This window comes from Pristiophorus japonicus, chromosome 9 (assembly GCF_044704955.1).
Source record: "Pristiophorus japonicus isolate sPriJap1 chromosome 9, sPriJap1.hap1, whole genome shotgun sequence".
Taxonomy (NCBI): domain Eukaryota; kingdom Metazoa; phylum Chordata; class Chondrichthyes; family Pristiophoridae; genus Pristiophorus; species Pristiophorus japonicus.
This window is the reverse complement of record NC_091985.1, coordinates 73,058,840-73,084,520: the sequence shown is the minus strand read 5'-3', so window position 1 is coordinate 73,084,520 and position 25,681 is coordinate 73,058,840. Positions and strand designations below refer to the sequence as shown.

General features: G+C 43.1%; 1 protein-coding gene across 1 annotated transcript in view; it reads right to left on the bottom strand.

Moving 5' to 3' along the window:
• The window catches only part of ush2a (Usher syndrome 2A (autosomal recessive, mild)), a 1,282,968-nt gene that overhangs the window by 120,113 nt on the left and 1,137,174 nt on the right, over positions 1–25,681 (bottom strand). The window contains exon 45 of the mRNA XM_070889457.1: positions 22,870–23,079. Within this exon, the coding sequence (XP_070745558.1) occupies positions 22,870–23,079 (210 nt within the window). The remainder of the gene's footprint in view (positions 1–22,869; positions 23,080–25,681) is intronic.

Genomic DNA, 25,681 nt, shown 5'->3' with positions numbered 1-25,681 from the left:
CTCTAGGGAGTTTCACAGCACAGCCTGCAGTGGAGCAGTGAATGACTGACAGAAACTTCAGGAATTCCGTTTATGTGCTGACTCCAGAAGTTGCGGTCAGTTTCAGAGGGTTAAAGATGGCGACGCCGACAATTTTGCTGTAATTACCACTGCAAAATTAGGGCCGATAAGTATTTGAAAAATATATAAAAGAATAGACAGTAATGGCATGAAATAGGATTATAGTAATCCCACCTCTAGACTTTTGGCTGCGGCTCTGATCCTCTCATGATTCTGGACCAGTTTTTACCTTGGGCCACATTACTTCTGCAGGGCAGGTTCCTAGCATTATCTCTGTAACCGAGGGAACCTGTCAAGGCTGAAAAGGGATATATGACAGCACCAGGAAAAGAGGGAGTCCATTTAAACAGTACAGCTAAGCCCCGAATATTGTAACACATTTTTCACTAAAGGCCTCAGACCGAGTCATGGCCTTCAAGATACCAGGAATGAGAAATGTCAGTTATGTGCAGGGACTAGAGAAACCTGATTATTCTCCTTAGAGAAGAGAAAGTTAAGGGGAGATTTAATAGAGGTGATCAAAATTATGAGTGGTTTTGATAGAGTAAATAATGAGAAACGGTTTCCACTGGCAGGTGGATCAGTACCCAGAGGACACAGATTTAAGATAGTGAGCAAAAGAACCAGAGGGGTGATGAGGTGAATTTTTCTACGCAGCGATTTATGAGCGGGAATACATTGCCTGAAAGAATGGTGGGAGAAGATTCAATAGTAACTTTCAAAAGGGAATTGGGTATATACTTGGAAAGGAATGATTTGCAGGGCTATGGGAAAAAGCAGGGAAGTGGGGCTAATTGTATAGCTCTTTCAAGGAGCTGGCTCAGACATGGTGGGCTGAATGGCCACCTTGTGTGCTGTAAAATGATGATTCTATTCTGTCAAAAATGAGTGATTGGAGCCTTTATGGAGGCAGAAGAGTACATCAATGAATTGGGAGCTTGAAACTGTTACCTCCGGGTCTACCGCCACTATGCTAATGGTACTTGGAGTTGACAGTGTCAGTGAAACGAAGTAAAAAACTTGGGTGGGGCCCTGCCCCTGGCCATCATTTACATGTGATGAGTGGTGAAGGTGCAGCTGTTGCCGTTCTTGCCTGGGGCAGGGGGAACAAATTTGAAGTCAGAGTGGGATGTGGTGATCGGCCTCTCCACCCAACTTTCCACCTCTATTTCGGGCAGTATAGTGGATTAAAATCCAGCTCTAAAACTCCAGTTGAAGAGCTAGCACACAGTCAGAGCCCCAATGGGCCAAATGGACTCCTTCTCTGCTGTGAGTTCTAAGATTCCATGTGTGTCCAAAATAAAGAGGGGAGGCGAAACAATAGGTAAAGACGGCAGCTCAAGTATGCTAAATACTAGTACAGGGAAGCAGCTAATGGATTTTATAGCTTGTGAAGCATTAAAAAAAACTGAAAAGAGGTGAAAAGTGGCAGATGCCTTTTCACAGCCTCGCTGAGTTGACCTATGTACCTCCTCCAGCATTTTCATGTTAAAAAAAAAATCCATTTACAGGCTTCGTTCAGATTTTAAAAAGATCCATTTTCATTCCCTTTTCAGTCTTAATGAAAGGTCTAAAACTGAAATTTTAACTTGTCTATTCTCTTTTCAGGTGGTGATAGACCTCTTGTGTATTTCCAACATTTTCTGTTTTTATTTCACTTTATTACCATATTTAGGGCTAGAAACTGCACAGCGCTCCATTTGGGGTGATAATGTTTGCGGGAGCACAAAAGTATAGCCGAGCATTACACAATTGATTCCGACAGGTACTTCCGGTTTTGCACTCCAAGAGGGAAGTGGTGCGCTGAATCAAGTGCTACCACTTCCCTTAGAGCGCTAAAGGAAGAAAGAAGGGCGGTAGTGGCAGAGCGCTGCACAATGTTCCATGCAGTGCTGCCAGTCTTACAGGCGCCTTTCCTCCCTTGAAGGGAAGGGCCAATGCTGTGGTCATTGGAAGCTAAGGCTGGGAATGGTCGTCAATGGCAACTGCGATCCGCGTATAGCAGCCGCAAGCACTCTAAGAGAGTGCAGGGCTGGTCAATCATGGGCTGAAAAAAAATAAAAATAAAGCACACTGGGGACATTATAAAATTTTGGCCCACCTGACCATGACTGCTTTTAATTAGTGCTCCCCAAGTGGCCAGCCGAGGTGACAATGCCTCCTGTAATTGTCGTTGTCACCCGGCGAGGCTGCAGGGCATGGAGGCAAATTTTACATCCGGGGTGCTGTGCACCGGATGACGTTACAATCTCTGGGCGCTAGAGATCGAGGCGGTAAGTTTTAGTTCATGGGCGTCGGTGATTGCATCGCACCCGGTCGGTAAACCAATAGTGCCCCATTATCACCCCTAAGAGGCACTAATGGGAAGTGCAAAGGAGGCCAATTTCTCCCCCTAAGGGGATCTTTAAAGGGGCCATGGCCACATTGCATTTAATGTCAAGGTAAATGTAACATAGTGCTGTCAATGCACTACAGCTTTGGAGTACTACAAACACTGACAATGACTACACAGAGGCAGAAGGCTGCACCCAGGCTCTCCGATGACTCCCTCCATATACTGATACAGCAAGTCAGAGCACGCAGAAAGGTCCTCTTCCCATCAAGTGGGTGGAAGCGACGTCCCCAGTACACCAAAACAGCCGGTTGGAGATTGCAGTGGAGGTTATCTCCTTATCAGTAGGTAACCTTTGGCTTCGTTGCCAAATTAAGTTAATTTCAGGGTTAAGTCATGGCAGGAGAGCCCAGACCCGTGTCATGCTCCTCCTGTGCTATGTGGGAAGTCAGGGACGCTCTCAGTGTCCCTGGCTGCTATGTGTGTAGGACGTGTGTCCAGCTGCAGCTCCTGACAGACTGCATTGTGGCACTGGAGCTGCACATGGATTCACTCTGGACAATCCGCGATGCTGAGGATGTCATGAATAGCACATTTAGTGAGTTGGTCACACCGCAGGTAAAGGTTATTCAGGCAGATAGGGAATGGGTGACCATCAGGAAGAGCAGTGGAAGGAAGGTAGTGCAGGGGTCCCCTGCGATTATCTCCCTCCAAAACAGATATACCGTTTTGGGTACTGTTGGGGGAGATGACTCATCAGGGGAAGGCAGCACCAGCCAAATTCATGGCACCATGGGTGGCTCTGCTTCACAGGAGGGCAGGAAAAAGAGTGGGAGAGCTATAGTGGTAGGGGATTCTATTGTAAGGGGAATAGATAGGCGTTTCTGCGGCCACAATGAGACTCCAGGATGGTATTTTGCCTCCCTGGTGCAAGAGTCAAGGATGTCTTGAAGCAGCTGCAGGGCATTTTGGAGGGGGAGGGTGAACAGCCAATTGTCGTGGTGCATATAGGTACCAACGATATAGGTAAAAAAAGGGATGAGGTCCTACAAGCTGAATTTAGGGAGCTAGGAGTTAAATTAAAAAGTAGGACCTGAAAGTAGAAATCTCAGGATTGCTACCAGTGCCACATGCTAGTCAGAGTAGAAATTGCAGGATAGTTAAGATGAATACATGGCTTGAGGAATGATGCAAGAGGGAGGGATTCAAATTCCTGGGACATTGGAACCGGTTCTGGGGGAGGTGGGACCAGTACAAACCGGACGGTCTGCACCAGGACCAGAATCAATGTCCTGGGGGGAGTGTTTGCTAGTGCTATTGGGGAGGTTTCAAACTAATATGGAAGGGGGATGGGAATCTATGCATGGAGACAGATGGAAGTAAAATGGGGCAGAAGCAAAAGGTAGAAATGAGATAAGGAAAGATGGAGAGCAGAGAAATCAAAGGCAAAAATCAAAAAGGGCCACATTACAACATAATTTTAAAAGGACAAAGTGTGTTAAAAAAACAAGCCTGAAGGCTCTGTATCTCAATGCGAGGAGCATTCGTAATAAGCTGGATGAATTAACTACGCAGATAGCTGTTAACGGATATGATGTAATTGGGATTACGGAGACATGGCTCCAGGATGACCAAGACTGGGAACTCAACATCCAGGGGTATTCAATATTCAGGAAGGATAGACAGAAAGGAAAAGGAGGTGGGGTAGCGTTGCTGGTCAAAGAGGAGATTAACGCAATAGTAAGGAAGGACATTAGTGTGGATGATGTGGAATCTATATGGGTAGAGCTGTGAAACACCAAAGGGCAGAAACCCTTAGTGAGAGTTGTGTACAGACCACCAAACAGTAATATGGTGGAGGAGGATTTCCTGAAGTGTATACAGGATGGTTTTCTAAATCAATATGTTGAGGAACCAACTAGAGAGCAGGCCATCCTAGGCTGGGTCTTGTGTAATGAGAGAGGATTAATTGGCAATTTTGTTGTGCGAGGGACCATAATATGGTAGAATTCTTCATTAAGATGGCAAGTGATACAGTTAATTCATAGACTAGGGTCCTGAACTTAAAGAAAAGTAACTTCGATGGTATGAGACGTGAATTGGCTAGGATAGACTGGCGAATGATACTTAAAGGGTTGACGGTGGATAGGCAATGGCAAACATTTAAAGATCACATAGATGAACTTCAACAATTGTACATCCCTGTCTGGCGTAAAAATAAAACGCGGAAGGTGGCTCAACAATGGCTAACAAGGGAAATTAGAGATAGCGTTAAATGCAAGGAAGAGACATATAAATTGGCCAGAAAAAGCAGCAAACCTGAGGACTGGGAGAAATTTAGAATTCAGCAGAGGAGGACAAAGGGTTTAATTATGAGGGGGAAAATAGAGTATGAGAGTAAGCTTGCAGGGAACATAAAAACTGACTGCAAAAGCTTCTATACGTGTGTGAAGAGAAAACGATTAGTGAAGACAAATGTCGGTCCCTTGCAGTCAGAATCAGGTGAATTTATAATGGGGAAGAAAGAAATAGCAGACCAATTGGACAAATACTTTGGATCTGTCTTCACGAAGGAAGACGCAAATATCCTTCCGGAAATACTAGGGGACCAAGGGTCTAGCGAGAAGGAGGAACTGAAGGAAATCCTTATTAGTTAGGAAATTGTGTTAGGGAAATTGATGGGATTGAAGGCCGATAAATCCCCAGGGCCTGATAGTCTGAAGCGGCCCTAGAAAGAGTGGACGCATTGGTGGTCTTTTTCCAACGTTCTATAGAATCTGGATCAGTTCCTATGGATTGGAGGATAGCTAATGTAACCCCACGTTTTAAAAAAGGAGGGAGAGAGAAAACAGGGAATTATAGACTGGTTAGCCTGACATCGGTAGTGGGAAAAATGTTAAAATCAATTATTAAACATGTAATAGCAGCACATTTGGAAAGCAGTGACAGGATTGGTCCAAGTCAGCATGAATTTATGAAAGGGAAATCATGCTTGACAAATCTTCTACAATTTTTTGAGGATGTAACTAGTAGAGTGGGAAGGGAGAACCAGTGGATATGGTGTATTTGGACTTTTAAAAGGCTTTTGACAAGGTCCCACACAAGAGATTAGTGTTCAAAATTAAAGCACATGGTATTGGGGGTAATATACTGACGTGGATAGAGAACTGGTTGGCAGACAGGAAGCAAAGAGTAGGAATAAACGGGTCCTTTTCAGAATGGCAGGCAGTGACTAGTGGGGCACGGCAAGGTTCAGTGCTGGGCCCTCAGCTATTTACAATGCACATTAATGATTTGGATGAAGGAATTGAATGTAATATCTCCAAGTTTGCAGATGACACTAAGCTGGGTGGCAGTGTGAGCTGTGAGAAGGATGCTAAGAGGCTGCAGGGTGACTTGGACAGGTTAGGTGACTGGGCAAATGCATGGCAGATGTAGTATAATGTAGATAAATGTGAGGTTATCCACTTTGGTGGCAAAAACTGGGAGGCAGAATATTATCTGAATGGTGACAGATTAGGAAAAGGGGATGTGCAATGAGACCTGGGTGTCATGGTACATCAGTCATTGAAAGTTGGCATGCAGGTCCAACAGGCGGTGAAGAAGGCAAATGGCATGTTGGCCTTCATATTTGGATTTGAGTATAGGAGCAGGGACGTCTTACTGCAGTCGTACAGGGCCTTGGTGTGGCCATACCTTGAATAGTGTGTACAGTTTTGGTCTCCTAATCTGAGGAAGGACATTCTTGCTATTGAAGGAGTGCAGCGAAGGTTCACCAGACTGATTCCTGGGATGGCAGGACTGACATATAAGGAGAGATTGGATCGACTGGACCTGTATTCACTGGAGTTCAGAAGAATGAGAGGGGATCTCATTGAAACATATAAAATTCTGATGGGATTGGACAGGTTAGATGCAAGAAGAATGTTCCCGATGTTGGGGAAGTCCAGAACCAGGGGTCACAGTCTAAGGATAAGGGGTAAGCCATTTAGGAACGAGGAGGAGAAACTTCTTCACTCAGACAGTTGTGAACCTGTGGAATTCTCAACCACAGAATGTTGTTGTGGCCAGTTCGTTAGATATATTCAAAAGGGAGTAAGATGTGGCCCCCACGGCTAAAGGGATAAAAGGGTATGGCGCGAAAGCAGGAATGGGGTACTGAAGTTGCATGATCAGCCATGATCATATTGAATGGTGGTGCAGGCTCGAAGGACCGAATGGCCTATTCCTGCACCTATTTTCTATGTTTCTATGTCACAAGCAGAGATGTGGTCAAGAGGACCTGGGTGCAGTTGGCGCACACGTTTCAATGATCTCATTAGCCACACTCACCTTCATCCTGCTCTGCTTCTTATCACATTCCCATCACGCTGCATTCCCAATGCTAACCCTGCACATTCTTACTCACATCAACATACCTTGCATGTCCACCCATCTCTCTTTATCTACATTATCACATCCCCATCTCACTAGCAACCCCTCACACTCACCCGCATCCTCGTTTAATCATACCAACTAACAACACACAAGGAGATCACTTGGATCGAGGGGCCAAATGGCCTACATTTGCTCCTATTTCTCATGTTATTTGACATCCCACTCCTTCATGACACCCTCTAAAGATCTATTCCATCCATTCCTTACACTCATTCCATCACTCTCATTCAAGTTTCTCTTCTTTCCCTTGTTGCAGGAAAAGATAGCCCAAAATAAGAGGTTGAGTGGGAGAACCGGCAGTGGCCCTCCATCATTTGCAAACTTTACAACAGCAAAGGAGGCTGCTTTAGAAATATCTGGAGTCATTGAGTAGCTGGAGGTGGTAGACAGAGAGAAGGGGACATCTCAGCAACCTGGTGACAGAATTACATATCATACAGTTACATGGCATAATCAGTCACTCATATGGGCACAGGTCAGCAGCCATTGAATGGTCATCATATATATAATGGTACCTGTATCCATTTTTCATATAACATATCTAATTCATCTCTTTACTCTCCCACAGGTCCATCACGAGCCCCTCCACCTCGCCCTCCCCCATTTTCCAGGAGCAAGCGGAAGACGACTCCTCAGAGGAACCTCCAGGCTCTGTGGGCGCACCGGTACCAGACATAAGCACACCCAGCACCAGCGCAAATGGGTGGGTGCCATGCGAAATAGAGTAGCGTTGTCACCTGGTGTCCCACAGCTCACAAGTGAGCAAGGGCAGATGGTGGAGACAGGGACAGTAGTGGAGAGTCTTCGCTGGCGGGCGCAAGACGCTCTGACCTCTGCTTAGCTGCATGCAGACGCTGAGCCTCGGGGGCCATCCAGAAAGAGGGTGATCCTGGAGGTGCAGGAAGAATTGCAGGGGGCTTTGACAGGTTTTGCGAGCGCGATGACTGAAAATGTTCAGAGAATGGAGGAGTCCATCTCCAATATGAGCACCACAGTATCGCAGGCTCATTCATGGATAGGATGGCTACCTACATGGACCAGCTAATGCAGCACTCACAGGAGCATATGGCCTCTATGGAGAATAGATGGCAAGGTATGGAGAATAGATGGTAGAGGCTCATAGACCTCCTCTCTGAGAGGGATGTCAGCATAGACGTGTGTCTTCATGGTCCCACTGATGTGCCTCAAGGTGCTCTCCAGCTCCTTGGCAGGAGGGAAGTGAGCAGACTGCCTCTACCTTTGCTGAAGTCGCAGGGCTAGCACCTCATAGAAGCACACGGAAGAGAAATATGACACACAAGTAGATTTAGAAGGGTAGCCACTTGGTTGTTTTATCCAATGTTTATGTAAAGTTTTTGTTAATATGCTGTCAAACATAAAAATCTTTATTTTCAACACTTTCCAGTCTTGGATAGATTTTTGTGTACCTTTGTAAGTGGTTAAATGAGTTGGAGTGAATAGTGAGACATAACGGTACCTCTAGTAATGGTGGTGAGTGTGAAAGGAATGGCTTGGTCATTGTAGGGATACATTGTGGTGTTGCTGTGGGATGGTGCCAACCTGGCATATTATGTGGCAGCCATATGGTGTACAACATCAAGTGAAGTAAATCTGGCCATGATGAGGCCTTCCTTGTTCTGCCGGGCAGTAATGTGCTCGGGTACTGATGCCCTCTGTCCTGTGCAGCTTCAGCTGATTGCAGAGAAGGTTGGTGGTGTTGTTGTTAGTGCACTTGGTGGGCCTGGTGCTGCTGGTGTTGGGGCTCATCGTGGTCAGATTCTGAGGACCAAGGTGAGATACTATAAACAGCATCCCTGCTGATGGAATAGATGGCAGGTGAAGTAGAAATGACAGAAGCAATCTGTCAATGGTGAGAGAGGTTCTTCCAATGAGGTGACACCGGATGGGGACTTTGCTGAAAAGACTGCAGCCTGCAGAACTTGTGCTGGGAATGCAGTGAGAAACAATTTCTGCTGAGGAGAGTCAGGTGGGAGCTTTTATAGTATATGTGATGTTGTCAACTAATTAGCTGAAGCAATGGCCAGTGAACTCCCACCTCAGGTTGACAGACGTGGTTCCCGAACAGTGTGTTTCCCGTGCCCATCCAGTTAAACTGCGTGCAGTTTTGGTTTCCATATTTACGAAAGGATATACTTGCTTTGGAGGCAGTTCAGAGAAGGTGCACTAGGTTGATTCCGGGGATGAGGGGGTTGACTTATGAGGAAAGGTTGAGTAGATTGGGCCTCTACTCATTGGAATTCAGAAGAATGAGAAGTGATCTAACGGAGACGTATAAGATTATGAGGGGCCTTGACAAGGTGGATGCAGAGAGGATGTTTCCACTGATGGGAGAGACTCGAACTAGATGGCACAATCTTAAAATAAGGGGCCACCCATTTAAAACAGAGATGAAAAGGAATTTCTTCTCTCAGAGGATTGTAAATCTGTGGAATTCGCTGACTCAGAGAGCTGTGGAAGCTGGGACATTGATTAAATTTAAGACAGGTTTCTTAATCGATAAGGGGATAAGGGGTTATGGGGAGCGGGCAGGGAAGTGGAGCTGAGTCCATGATCAGATCAGCCATGATCTTATTGAATGGCGGAGCAGGCTCGAGGGGCCGTATGGCCTACTCCTGTTTCTATTTCTTATGTTCTTATGTTCTTATACATTTAAAAGGTAAGGTTAAAATCAATCTTAAGATTCTGACAACTAGCTGCTAATAATTTAAATTGGGTCGCCCACCTCTGCCAGTCGGGTCCGGTCCACGCTGACAGACCTGTTGGGGGAAAGGCGGGTGGGAGTGGGATGACAGCAGGTTCCCGACCCATTCCCAAAAATAACAACTTTCCCACCCGACCCACCTCCAATCGCGCCCGCTACCACCCCAGAAAATTGCAGCCTCAGTCCCTATCTTATAAATGTGGGATATTGGGCTTAGCAGAAGTCAGGGGCCTCTTCAAAGGAAAGAAAAAAAAATTAAATGAGAGTCAGTGCTGGCAACTCTTACGCACCTCCTACCAGTCAGTTTCACAATAGTTCCTGCCTTTTCTCTCTCTGTATAGGCCGCAAGGGGAGACCGAATTAGAGAAAAGACACAAAAAAACCCTTATAAAATGCAATAATTTGTTGAAGAGCTGACAATTAAATTTCGATAGTTTGGTTCACTTAAATGTACAACCTATTTAAGTGTATCTTAAACCAACGTTCCTCCCATCTGTTTTTCTGGAAACCTGTTCTGTCAAGTGCATAATAACAGTAATTTTCATTTAAGTGTATAGTTTTGCAGTCTATACACAAATTGCACACTTAAACAGCAGATTAATGATCCCCATTCCCATTTTTGCAAATGCTAATCTATTAATTGTTCATCTACATGGGTCAGTTAACATCTCATTATTCACATACTATGAGATTCTAACTAGTAGATATGTCAGACTTCTAAATTCTTCAAGTTGTTCCAAACTGTCCAATTAATGTAGCATTAGACTGCCTTTTCTTCAATAATTTATTTTTTGTGTCACAGCAATTTTTATGGAAGATATTTGTTCTATGTTGTGGTCTTTCAATATACTTTTCTTTCCCAGAAAAATGTATTCTTTATAGTTAAAAGACAACCATCAGAATGCTCTGGTATTTACTGATTACAAATAGTCAAATTAATTGAAGTATTAAATTCTATTCAGCGTAAACTCTTGTCACCGATGGTATTCTTGAATAAGAAATTGTTTATTTGGGAGGAAGGGGAGAGATAAAGTTCCCAAGTCCTGAATCAGATTGTGAATAGGATAGGGACTAGGTGAGAGGGTACACAGTGTAATGGTTCTGCAAATGGATAAGTAAGCCAGAGGCTTAAAAATCCAGCGAATGTGAATATAATTCCGACCATCAGTTTGAAAATATGGAATTCAACTTTACAATTTAGAAATAAAAATCTGGTATCAGTAAAAGTGACCATGAAGCTGTCAGATTGTCATAAAATCTCAACTGGTTCACTAATGTCTTTTAGGGTAGGAAATCTGCCATCCTTATCCAGACTGGCATATACATGACTCAGTCCCATACTAATGTAAAAGCAAAATACTGCGAATGCTAGAAATCTGAAATAAAAAAAGTAAATGCTGGGACTACTCAGCAGGTAAGGCAGCATTTGCAGAGAGAGAAACAGAGGGGCTGAATTTGGGGCCCCTACGGGTGCGTACGAAGTGCTCACGTGCCTTAAGGGCCCCGCAAGTTCCGGGTTTAGTTATGCACTGTGCATGCACTGAAACCTGAAACTTGTAATCTGTCAAATCAGATTGTACAAATCTGAACGAAAAGAGCATCTGTTGGGGGCGAGTTGGACTATTTGCTCAACTTCTGCCCAGCGAATGCCCTTGAAACTTTTACGCCTAATAAAAGCAGGTGCAGCGTAAGAGTTTTAAAAATTAGAAAAATGAAATTTTATCACTCATTTATACATTAAAAACCCTGTCCAATAAGGTAAGTTTATTTTTTAGCCCCTTTAAAACATATAGGGGTCAAAATTGCCCCACGCCCCAATTGGGGATGGTAACCTTCTGGGGCCGGGACTTATTACGCCTGGCATGGAAGACCTATCCCCACCGCTGAATTGGGCATACTGCTCCTCAAAGATAGTGGAGTGCAATCTCCCAGTGCGCTACTGGGGCGAAATGTTCGGTGCGACCCGAATGCTCCGCATAGCGCTGACCTGCTTCAACGCTAAAAGGGCTATTAAAAGGAGCAATTTCGCCCCATAATTTTTGTTTTAAATATTTAATTAAATGGCATTTTAATTCATTTTCAACATTTAATTTTTAAAATTTATTTATTTCATGTGATCGTTTATTATTTAAGTGATCTCCATTCATACTTATGGGGAGTTCCGGAATTCCCCACAAGTATGAGTGGGGATTCGCTTCCTTTATTGGTTGGGCAAGCCCACGTGATCACAGGGGCACTTGTGAACCGCTTGCACCTCTGGGATACGTGGGCCTCTCCGCAGGCCTATGCATAGAGGTCCAGGAGCGCAAGTTGCCAAACCTCCTGCACCACCAGGTAAATTCATAGATTTTATGCAATTTTATGGAGCCTCCAACCCCAGATTTTGGGCCAGAGTAAACGTTTCAGGTAGATGATCTTTTGTCGCAATTGAAACGTTAACTTTGTTTCTCTCTCCACAGATGCTGCCTGATCTGCTGAGTATTCCCAGCATTTTCTGCTTTTATCCCACACTAACATGGTTGACTCTTAACTGTTCTCTAAAGTGGCCTGGCAAGCCACTCAGTTGTGTCAAACCTTGGAAAACAAAGAATGCCAAGAATAAATGAAATGGGTGGGATCATGGCTCATTAGCTATTTGGTTTACTGCACGTAAATAACTGAGATCTCTGCTAACATTTAAGTAAAGCTTCTACATCACAAAACAGAAGGAAAGAGGGAAAACTATCTATATTTTGAAAAAACTATCTTACTTATTAGGCTGGGGGTTGATGGCGGGAAGTGAAAGAAAAACATTTTGATTTGTGTTGATTTGTGGCATTGATTTAAGTAAGATTTTGAATTAATATCTAAACATATAACCCCAAAGTATATGTCCTCTCTCTTGATGAAGAAGATAAGACATAGGGGCAGGAGGAGGCAATATGGCCCCTCGAGACTGCTCCACAATTCAATAAGATCATGGCTGTTCTTCGACCTCAACACTTTCCTGCCCAATCCCCATATTTCTTGATTCCCTTAGTAACCAAATTATCAAACTCAGTCTTGAATATACTCATCTTCTGAGCATCCACAGCCCTCTGAGAAGAGAATTCCAACAATTTACAACTTCTCATCTCAGTCCAAAATGGCTGATCCCTTATCCTGTGACAATGGCCCCTAGTTCTAGACAACAGTCAGGGAAAACAGCCTCTCAGCATCTATCCTGTGAAGCCCTCTAAGAATTTTATACATTACAATGAGATCTCCTCTCATTCTTCTAAACTCCAGAGAATATAGACCCATTCTACTCAATCTCTGCTCATAGGACAGTTCTCTCATTCCAGGAATGTATCTTGTGAGCCTTTGTTGCGCCTCCTCTATGCTTCCTTAGATAAGGAAACCAAAACTGCACATAGTACTCCTGGAGTGGTCCCACAAATGCACCATATAATGGCTGAAAGACTTCCTTACTCTTATACTCCAACCCCTTGCAATAAAGGCTAACATACCATTAGCCTTCCGAATTGCTTTCTGTGCCTGAAAGCTAACTTTCTGTGATTTGTGTACAAGGACATCCATGGTAGGAGACAATCAAAAGATCCCAAGAGTGGATAATCAAGGGGCTATAGGGAGGGAGGAACTAAAAACAATCACTATCACTAAAGAAGTAGTCCTTGGTAAAATAATGGGACGAAAGGTGGACAAGTTCCCTGGACCTGATGGTTTGCAACCTAGGGTCTTAATAAGAACATAACATAAGAAATAGGAGCAGGAATAGGCCATACGGTCCCTCGAGCCTGCTCCGCTATTCAATACAATTATGGCTGATCCGATCATGGACTCAGGTCCACCTCCCTGCCCGTTCCCCATAACCCCTTATTCCCTTATCGTTTAAGAAACTGTGTATTTCTGTCTTAAATTTATTCAATGTCATAGCTTCCACAGCTCTCTGAGACAGATCCGCAACCCTCTGAGAGAAGAAACTTCTCCTCATTTCAGTTTTAAATGGGCGGCCCTTTATTCTAAGATTTTGCCCTTTAGTTCTAGTCTCTCCTATCAATGGAAACATCCTCTCTGCATACATCTTGTCAAGCTCCCTCATAATCTTATACGTTTCGATAAGATCACCTCTCATTCTTCTGAATTCCAATGCGTAGAGGCCCAACCTACTCAACCTTTCCTCATAAGACAACACCATCATCTCCGGAATCAACCTTGTGAACCTTCTCTGAACTGCCTCCAAAGCAAATATATCCTTTCATAAATATGGAAACCAAAACTGCACACAGTATTCCAGGTGTGGCCTCACCAGTACCCTGTACAAATGTAGCAAGACTTCCCTGCTTTTATACTCCATCCCCTTTGCAATAAAGGACAAGATTCCATTGGCCTTCCTGATCACTTGCTGTACCTGCATACTAACCTTTTGTGTTTCTTGCACACGTACCCCCAGGGTCCAATCTACTGCAGCACTTTGCAATCTCTCTTGTAAATAATAACCTGCTCTTTGATTTTTTCTGCCAAAGTGCATGACCTCACACTTTCCAACATTATACTCCATCTGCCAAATTTTTGCCCACTCACTTAGCCTGTCTATGTCCTTTTGCAGATTTTTTGTGTCCTCCTCACACATTGCTTTTCCTTCCAAGTTGCTAATATAGATTATAAATAGCTGGGGTCCCAGCACTGATCCCTGCGGCACACCACTAGTTACTGATGCCAACCTGAGAATGAACCATTTATCCCGACTCTCTGTTTTCTGTTTATTAGCCAATCCTCTATCCATGCTAATATATTACCCCCAACCCCATGAACTTTTATCTTGTGCAGTAACCTTTTATGTGGCACCTTGTTAAATGCCTTCTGAAAGTCCAATTACACCAAATCCACTGATTCCTCTTTAACCACCCTGCTCATTACATCCTCAAAGAATTCCAGCAAATTTGTCAAACATGACTTCCCCTTCATAAATCCATGCTGACTCTGCCTGACCGAATTTTGCTTTTCCAAATGTCCTGCTACTGCTTCTTTAATAATGGACTCCAACATTTTCCCAACCACAAATGTTAGGCTAACTGGTCTATATTTGTCTGCCTCCTTTTTTAAATAGGGGCATTAAATTTGCAGTTTTCCAATTTGCTGGGACCTCCCCAGAATCCAGGGAATTTTGGTAAATTACAACCAATTCATCCACAATCCCTGCCGTTACTTCTCTTAAGACCCTAGGATGCAAGCCATCAGGTCCAGAGGATTTATCTGCCTTCAGTCCTATTATCTTACTGAGTACCACCTCTTAAAAGAAGTGGCTGCAGAGATAGTCGATGCATTGGTTGTAATCATCCAAAATTCCCTGGATTCTGGAGAGGTCCCAGTGGATTGAAAAACCGCAAATGGAACGCCCCTATTTTAAAAAGAAGGCAGACAGAAAGCAGGAAACTATAGACCAGTTCGCCTAACATCTGTGGTTGGAAGATGCTGGAGTCCATTATTAAGGAAGCAGTAGAAGGACATTTGGAAAAGCATGATTCAGTCAGGCAGGGTCAGCATGGTTTTATGAAAGGGAAATCATGTTTGACAAATTTGGTGGAGATCTTTGAGGATGTAACAGGCAGGGTGGATAAGGGGGAATGAATGGATGTGGTATATTTGGATTGCCAGAAGGCATTCGATAAGGTTCCACATAAAAGGTTACTGCACAAGATAAAAGTAATATATTAGCATGGAGAGAGGATTGGCTAACTAACAGAACACAGAGTCAGGATAAATGAGTCATTTTCTGGTTGGCAAACAGTAACGAGAGGGGTACCGCAGGGATCGGTGCTGGGGCCTTAACTATTTACAATCTATATTAATAACTTGGATGAAGGGACCGAGTGTAATGTAGTCAAGTTGCTGATGATATTAAGGTGGGTGGAAAAATGTGAGGCTATCCACTTTGGCAGAAAAAATAGAAAAGCAAATTATTATTTAAATGGAGAAAAATCGTAAAGTGCTGCAGTAACATAGAAACATAGGAACACAGAAAATAAGTGCCGGAACAGGCCATTCAGCCCTTCGTGGCTGATCATGCAACCTCAGTACCTCATCCTTGCCTTCTCTCCATACCCGCTGATCCCAATGAACTGGACAACAATTTTCTGTGGCAGAGAATTCCACAGGTTCACAACTCTCTGGGTGAAAAAGTTTCTCCTCATCTCAGTTGTATATGGCTTACCCCTTATCTTTAGACTATGACCCTTGGTTGTGGACTTCCCCAACATCGGGAACATTCTTCTTGCATCTAACCTGTCCAGTCCCGTCAGAATTTTATGTTTCTGTGAGATCCCCTCTCATTCTTCGAAATTCCAGTGAGTATAAGTCTAGCCAATCCAGTCTTTCCTCATATGTCAGTCCTGCCATCCCAGGAATCAGTCTGGTGAATGTTTGCTGCACTTACTCAATAGCAAGCACGTCCTTCCTCAGATTAGGAGACAATACTCAAGGTGTGGTCTCACCAAGGCCCTGTACTCAAATCCCCTCACTATGAGGGCCAGCATGCCATTTGCTTTCTTTACTGCCTGCTGTACCTGCATGCCTACCTTCAATGACTGATGTACCATGACACCCAGGTCTCGTTGCACCTCCCCTTTTATTATCTGTCACCATTCAGATAATAATCTGCCTTCCTGTTTTTGCCACCAAAGTGGATAACCTCACATTTATCCACATTATACTGCATCTGCCATGCATTTGCCCATTCACCTAACCTGTCCAAGTCTCCCTGCAGCCTCTTAGCATCCTCCTCGCAGCAAACATGGAGATATTACATTCAATTCCTTCATTTAAATCATTAATGTATGTAGTAAATAGCTGGGGTTCCAACACTGAACCCTGTGGCACCCCACTAGTCACTGCCTGTATTCTGAAAAGGACCCGTTTATTCCCAGTCTTTGCTTCCTGTCTGCCAACCAGTTCTCTATCCATATCAATACATTACCCCAGTACCATATGCCTTAATTTTGCACACTAATCTCTTGTGTGGGACCTTGTCAAAAGCCTTTTGAAAGTCCAAATACACCACATCCACTGGTTCTCCCCTTGTCCACTCTACTAGTTACATCCTCAAAAAATTCTAGAAGATTTGTCAAGTATGATTTCCCTTTCATAAATCCATGCTGACTTGGACCGATCCCGTCACTGCTTTCCAAATACGCTGCTATTACATCTTTAATAATTGATTCCAGCATTTTCCCCATCACCGATGTCAGGCTAACCGGTCTATAATTCTCTGTTTTCTCTTTCCCCCCTTTTTTAAAAAGTGGGGTTACATCAGCTACCCTCCAATCCATAGGAACTGAACCGGAGTTCATGGAATGTTGGAAAATGACCACTAATGCATCTACTATTTCTAGGGCCACTTCCTTAAGTAATCGGGGATTCAGTTTCCCTAATATAATTTCCTGACTAATAAGATTTCCCTCAGTTCCCCCTTCTCGCTAGACCCTCGGTCCCCTAGTATTTTCGGGAGGTTATTCGAGTCTTCCTTAGTGAAGACCGAACCAAAGTATTTGTTTAATTGGTCTGCCATTTCCTTGTTTCCCATTATGAATTCACCTGATTCTGACTGCAAGGGACTTACATTAGTCTTCACTAATCTTTTTCTCTTCACATATCTATAGAAGCTTTTGCAGTCAGTTTTTATGTTCCCTGCAAGCTTACTCTTATACTCTATTTTCCCCCTCTTAATTAAACCCTTAGTCCTCCTCTGCTGAATTCTAAATTTCTCCCAGTCCTCAGGTTTGCTGCTTTTTCTGGCCAATTTATACGCCTCTTCCTTGGATTTAACACTTTCCCTAATTTCCCTTGTTAGCCACGGTTGAGCCACCTTCCCTTTTTTATTCTTACGCCACACAGGGATGTACAATTGTTGTAATTCATCCATGTGATATTTAAATGTCTGCCATTGCCTATCCACCGTCAACCCTTTTAGTATTATTCGCCAGTCTATCCTAGCCAATTCATGTCTCATACTGTCGAAGTTTCCTTTCTTTAAGTTGACCCTAGTCTCTGAATTAACTGTGTCACTCTCCATCTTAATGAAGAATTCTACCATATTATGGTCACTCTTCCCCAAGAGGCCCCGCATAACTAGATTGTTAATTAATCCTCTCTCGTTACACAAGACCCAGTCTAGGATGGCCTGCTCTCTTGTTGGTTCCTCGACAGATTGGTCTGGAAAACAATCCATTATACACTCCAGAAAATCCTCCTTCACAGTATTGCTACCAGTTTCGTTAGCCCAATCAATATGTAGATTAAAGTCACCCATGATAACTGCTGTACCCTTATTGCATGTGTCCCTAATTTCCTATTTGATGTCATCCCCAGCATCCCTACTACTGTTGGTCTGTACACAACTCCCACTAATGTTTTCTGTCCTTTGGTGTTTCACAGCTCTACCCATATAGATTCCACATCATCCACACTAATGTCCTTCCTTACTATTGTGTTAATCTCCTCTTTAACTAGTAACGCTACCCCACCTCCTTTTCCTTCATATCTGCAGTCCCTGAATATTGAATACCCCTGGATGTGGAGTTCCCAGTCTTGGTTACCCTGGAGCCATGTCTCCGTCATCACAATTATATCATATCCGTTAACAGCTATTTGCGCAGTCAATTCATCCACCTTATTACGAATGCTCCTCGCATTGAGACTCAGAACCTTCAGGCTTGTTTTTTTAACATTCTTTGTCCTTTTAGAATTATGTTGTAATGTGGCCCTTTTTGATTTTTGCCCTTGATTTCTCTGCCCTCCACTCTTGCTTTTCTCCTTCCTACCTTTTGCTTCTGCCCCCTTTTTCCTTCCCTCTGCCTCCCTGCATAGATTCTCATCCCCCTGCCATTTTTATTTAAACCCTCCCCAACAGCACTAGCAAACACTCTGCCTAGGAGCACTCTGCCCAGGTGCAGACCGTCCGGTTTGTACTGGTCCCACCTCCGCCAGAACCGGTTCCAATGTCCCAGGAATTTGAATCCCTCCCCCTTATACCATTCCTCAAGCCACGTATTCATCTGAGCTATCTTGCAATGCACTGGTAGCAGTCCTGAGATTACTACCTTTGAGGTCCTACTTTTTAATTTAACTCCTCGTTCCCTAAATTCAGCTTGTAGGACCTCATCCCATATTTTACCTATATCGTTGATACCTATATGTACCATGACAGCTGGCTGTTCACCCTCCCCCTCCAAAATGCGCTGCAGCCGCTCCGTGACATCCTTGGCCCTTGCACCAGGGAGGCAACATACCATCCTGGAGTCTCGCTTGCGGCCGCAGGAACACCTATCTATTCCCCTTACAATAGAATCCCCTATCACGATAGCTCTCCCACTCTTTTTTTCTGCCCTCCTGTGCAGCAGAGCCACCCTTGATGCCATGGACTTGGCTGTTGCTGCCTTCCCCTGATGAGCCATCTCCCCCAAGTACCCAAGGTGGTATATCTGTTTTGGAGGGAGATGGCCACAGGGGACCCCTGCACTACCTTCCTTCCACTGCTCTGCCTGATATTCACCTATTCCCTATCTGGCTGTTTAACCTTTACCTGCGATGTGACCAACTCACTAAACGTGCTATTCATGACATCCTCAGCATCGCGGATGCTCCACAGTGAATCCATCTGCAGCTTCCGTGCCACAATGCGGTCTGTCAGAAGCTGAAGCTGGACACACTTCCTGCACATGTAGTTGTCAGGGACAGAAGTGTCCCTGATTTCTCACATAGCACAGGAGGAGCATGACATGGATCTGGGCTCTCCTGCCATGACTTAACCCTTAAATTAACTTAATTGGTAACAACGCCAAAGGTTTCTTACTGATAAGAAAAGAAAAAGATAAAGAAAAAAGAAAAACTACTCACCAATCGACCAGCCAGTCACTTACCCGCTTGGCTGTGACATCACACGATTTCTTTCTACTTCTTTTTTGCCTTTTGAACCTGAACCTGCTCTCCCGACTGTCGTCCTTTTATGGGCCTCTCTGTTGAGCTGCTCTCCTGACTGCCGCCCTTTTATGGACCTCGCTCTCCCGACTGCCGCCCTTTTATGGGCTTCTCTCTCCCTGTTGAGCTGCTCTCCTGACTGCCGCCCTTTTATGGACCTTGCTCTCCCTCTGTTGAGCTGCTCTCCCGACTGCCGCCCTTTTATGGGCCTCTCTCCCTCTGTTGAGCTGCTCTCCTGACTGCCGCCCTTTTATGGGCCTCTCTCTCTGGAGCTGCTCCCGACTGCCGCCCTTTTATGGGCCTCTCTCTCCCTAGAGCTGCTCTGACTGCCACCCTTTTATGGGCCTCACTCTCCCTCTGTTGAGCTGCTCTCCCGACTGCCGCCCTTTTATGGGACTCTCTCCCTGTTGAGCTGCTCTCCTGACTGCCGCCCTTTTATGGGCCTCTCTCTCCCTCTGTTGAGCTGCTATCCCGACTGCCGCCCTTTTATTGCCCTCACTCTCCCTCTGTTGAGCTGCTCTCTTGACTGTCGCTCTTTTATGGGCCTCGCTCTCCCTCAAAGGAACCTGGGGGTCCTTGTGCATGAAACACAAACAGTTAGTATGCAGGTGCAGTGTGTAATCAGGAAGGCAAATGGAATGTTGGCCTTTATTGCAATGGGGATGGAATATAAAAGCAGAGCAATCCTGCTACAGCTGTACAGGGTATTGGTGAGGCCATACCTGGAGTACTGCATACAGTTTTGGTCTCCGTATTTCAGGAAGGATATACTTGCATTGGAGGCAGTTCAGAGAAAGTTCACTCGTTTGATTCCGGAGATGAGGGGGTTGACTTATGAAGATAGGTTGAATAGGTTGGGCCTGTACTTATTTGAGTTGAGAAGGATGAGAGGTGATCTTATCGAAATATATAAAATAATGAGGGGGCTCGACAAGGTGGATGCAGTAAGGTATTTCAATTCATAGTGGAAACTAGAATTAGGGGGCATGGACTCAGAATAAGGGGCCGTCCATTTAAAACTGAGATAAGGAGGAATTTCTTCTCCCAGAGGGTTGTAAATCTGTGGAATTCTCTGTGGAGGCTGGGTCATTGAATATATTTAAGGCGGAGATAGACAGATTTTTGAGTGATAAGGGAATAAAGGGTTATGGGGAGTGGGCAGGGAAGTGGAGCTGAGTCCATGATCAGATCGGCCATGATCTCATTAAATGGCAGAGCAGGCTCGAGGGGCCAAATGGCCTATACCTGCTCCTATTTCTTATGTTCTTAAATCCCTCTGAATGCCAATACTTTCTAGTTTCTCACCTACTAAAAGATATTCTGCTTTTCCATTCATCCTATGAAAGTGGATAATTTTACACTTGCCCACATCACACTTCATCTGCCACCTTCTTGGCCAGTCACTTAACTGGTCTACATCCCTTGCAACCTCTTTACATCTTCCTCATAGCTTACTTTCCCACCTAGCTTTGGATCATGAATACTTGAATATATTACACTTGGTCCCCTCATCTAACTTATTACACCACTCCACTAGTTACACCCTGCCATCCTGAAAATGACCCGTTTATTCCTGCTCTCTGTTTTCTGTCTGTTAACCAATCCTCAATCCATGCTAATATCAAAGTTCCCTTTAAGTCACGCAGCTTTCTGCTGGTCCTGCACCACCTGGGAACGGCTTTTTCAATGTTAAATGGACCATGCAGCCCCTAAAAGGGGCCTTGTACCCCCCAAAAATATAGGGAGCATTGACTAATATATTACCCCCAATCACATCAGCCCTAATCTTGTGTAACAAACTCTTATGTGACATCTTATTGAATGCCTTCTGAAAATTCAAATATACTACATCCACTGGTTCCCCCTTATCTATCCTACTAATTACACCCTCAAAAAACTCAAATAAATTTGTCAAATATGATTTCCCTTTCATAAAACCATGCTGAATCTGCCTAATCATATTGTGATTTTCCAAGTGTCCTGTTACCACATCCTTAATAATAGATACTATTGTTAAGACTTTTGGGAAGTTAAATAGATATTCAAGTTTTATTTGTACTTTATTTTTATTTGGAACTGGTACAGAACCAGATAGCTTAACCTTGTCAATAGCTTTATTCAATGGAATGTCTGACCAGAATTACTCCATAGGTAATATGAATGCATGAACATTTTAGATCTCAAAATGAGTTAGTATGTAATCCAGTGAAAAAACTCTGGGGGAGAAATTGGCCAGCCTTGCGTATGCTTTTTTGCCGATATTTCGCCTTTTTTGCCGGTAAATGGCCAAAGTTAACGACTGGCGGTTTTGAAATATCGTTGAAAAGCAGATCAATGACGTACAACACCAAAAAAAATGCGACGGCCTAAAATTGATCGTTTGGCGAACGCGTACTCAGGGTGAAAAAAAAACGCATGAGAAAAGCCTGCGTTGAAGCCCCAGAAACAGCGGTAGGTATGAAGAGGAAGTTTTTATTTTTTAATTCTTTTTCAGCGATTCATTAATTAAATGTATAGTGAATGTTTTCTGATTTTTAATTTTTTTAATTTTTGCAATTTTTTTTGTGTTTTCTTCCCCCCCCTCGTGCGATGCCGAGTTTTACCGTCGGGCACATTTTTTGCCAATTTTACCCCATTAAAAAATGGCAACGTTTTTAGTGATATTCTTTCCGAAAAATGACGGAAAATGTCACTCCTGACTCGAGACCTTCCTGCAAGTGATTATCTGGCAAGGTTTTATTGGAGGATAGGTCAAAGGCTATATGTTTATCTCTTCACTTTTAAGAAACATTTCCAGAGAACTTCAACCTGCTTTAGTTCTTATAGACTCAAGTTGGTAAAATAAGGATGCTTAATGCAGAAATTCACCTGAACTTCTCCCTTTCTACAGGTACAGACAAGTTAGAAGTCTCAGGGGAAGATTTTTTTCTGGCAATAGTTGAACATGCACATCAAATCTCCAGGTACATTAAGTATGGCTCTGCGTTCACCTGCCATCCTAAAAGCTCACTGGTCTGCAGAACAAATCACTTAGAAACATTAATCGTTTTTATATTCTCCCATTTATTGACAGAGCATGCTGTATTTTCCAAACAGCAGTGTGGATATATGCTGGTACACATGGGAAGATCTGAACAAACTGTGCTAATATACTCTATTAGAGCTATCTGCAACTGTCTCACTGGGGCCCTTATTGATCTATCACTTGATGACAACTGCACTTAAGGATTTTAGCGTTTTAGCTATTTTCCTTCAATAACAGGAAATTTTATTATGGATGGATGACTGATTTCAACCTCCACAAAAATCAATCACATTTATTCTCAGATTTTAAACAGTCTTGAGCATCTGTGATTTTACTAACCCCCATCCGGCGTTGTCACATGCACCATCTCGCTCCTGGCACTATGGGCTCCATTGAAGACCTCAATGAAAAGCCAATACTCTGTGTTTGAATGCAAATCGTCAATCAAAGTATAGTTCACATCAGCTGGGAAGGACACAGAGTTGCTATAGGCAGTTGAATTGATGTATAGGATGTAATATTCCACATCTCCCTCCAAGTCTTGCAAAGCTTTAAGTTAAAAAGAGTAAAAGATATAATTAGTTCAATTATCGAGGCTGATTTTTCATCACTCAATGATTAACCTTTACTGAAAATGGCAAAGAAAATTATATTTTGTTCATCCAGTTGCAATTATAAGCATCTAAATTAAACAATGCTTGAGATGCATCAAATACAACTCCATATTATTTCAAGCTGAGCCAAATTATATTATATCTTCCGATTTTTAAGAGACTGTATCAGAGGATTATGATTTCAGGGAGATTTGCCTGTCTATTAGGGAGATTTTCTCATCTTATATTTTATCCATTTCCTTATCCCCCACTATTCCAAAATAAATATAGTTTTAATTACCTATATTTAAAAGGGATTACAAGCAACTCCAAAAATATGTATTACCAAACCTTCCTCTTTTATATTGTTTTACATTATATACACAAATGCATGTATGAACACTGGCTGGCCTGTGCATCAACAATATCCTGCATGAATGCAGTATCATTAGAGGAAAACACAACATTTAAATCATGCTCTTTAGTAGAGGTATGTAAACTCGACCAACATGAACTCTTTGAGAGCTACAGCCAGCAGGGTTTAGAAAAATTCTGGCAGCAGTGTTGCTTTCGGTCAAAGTTATTGCAAGTTGCTGAGCATAAAGAGATTTTTCTGTGGGGTGAGGAAGGTAAGGCCATCTGCTAATATACAATATGCTTCTCTAAGGCTACCACTTTTTGCCTTGTCCAAAACCTGTCAGGAGGAAGACCATTTAAAATAAAATGGCCGTGTGGATGCAATAGGTCCAATTGGGTATGGGTGACTGAAATGGCACCATTCACACAAATTTACCGTCATTTTATTAAATGCAGCAGGTGGAAAACAGACATTTCTTGTTTGGTTAATTCCTCAAAATTTCCAGTCCCAAACAAGACTCTTTCTAAGCCATAAGCTTAGCATCAGTTGCATGTTTGGGTTTGGCATGTGTTTAATTTATACTTTCTCCACACTGCTAAATCAGAGGGATTAATGCCACGATACAAAAAAATGTTAATCCATCTGACTATCTTGGATGTCAACTGCTAAGTGTAGAAATGGTGTAATATAATTCCAAAAATAAATTGTAGGGCTAATGCAGAAAACAGTAGGTGTGTTTTTGCTATATGCAATATAAATACTATGAAATTGCTGAAATATGCTTCAAGAGAGTAGCACACTTCAAGGTTCAAATGTGTTAATAAGCTACATAAGCTTCACTCTTGCAACTTATATCATTACCTGAAATGTCTGATGTATTACTACCTTGTAGCACACCCCAGAGATTAACTGTTCAGTATAAATTTGCACTCGTTCTTCGATAACTCAGCAAGTTTACACAGTGAGCAGCTGAGCTGCGCAGAACAGGAGCACCAGGAGTCCAACCCTGGTCTCTGCTCAGTTAGCTGATCTCAGCCACGGCAGCAGTAAGAATACTCCTATTGGCCTCAATGCACCTGGTAGGGAGGAGAAAATTGGCCAGGGTTCCTGCTCCTGATTGCTATTTAACGACCCCTGCTAGACGTGTGTGTGTGTGTGTGTGTGTTTGTGTGTGTGTGTAAGATGAGGACACAATTGTGCTTAAGTGTCTGATACAATGTCCCTGTGGCTGAATACCCATCGAAACTAACTGTCTAGGCTCACACTTGAAGAATGGCCACTTGGATGTGAGTGCCTGCTATCTGTGCAGCTGTAATTTAGCAATGTGTCAATACCCTAGGAAGAGGAAAATTGGTGAGAAAATAAATAAAAACATTTTCAATCTGACAACTTGTTAGTTACACTTCCATTAATAAATAATGTAGAGGTAGAGGTAGTTGTCAATGTTTCAAATATGTTATAATTAGGAAGATCCTTATTAGTTATACAGGTGTATATGTTTCTTCAATCATTAAAACAAAACATTATTATTAAATATTCTACTGTGAAGATCAGTTATGGGCAGTCACAACTACAGGATGCTTAGTAACCTTTTGACACAAAAATAAATATATACTGTAATCATCCAAACCAACTTGTGGTCCATGCATAAATCAAGTACTTTAGTGGCACAACCTATTATATCTCATGTGAAATGAGGAAGAGTTTTGTTCGCCCTTTGGTACCCTACCTTGGAATTCCTTTGAAAGAGTGACATTTTTCTTCCTTTCCTGGTGACAGGAGGTCACATACCAAACTCACTTACCTAAAGGAATGAATAGGCCACCACCTACATTGGGCTTTACTGATTGCACCATCTAAGAGAGCAAATCGTTTCTGTGTCAGAATGATCTAGCCTCAATTACTGGAGAGAATAATGTTTTCCCTCTGCCCTTGGTGACAGAACCTTACCTTGATGGCTTATTGGCTCAATTAATTTGCCACAAAGAAAAAAACTAGCTAAGAAAGAAACAAGAGTTTGTAAGCAATTAATTATACTAAAAAGAACCCTAAAGCTGATTGACTAGCTAAAACTATGATAAATAAACTTATCTGAACTGGCAGAGAAAGGGTTAGAAAGGCTGACTGCCAGTTAGAAGAGGGTTTAAGAATTTTATTGCCCAGGCAAAGGTGCAAGTCTTTTGAAGGACAAATGTAGTTT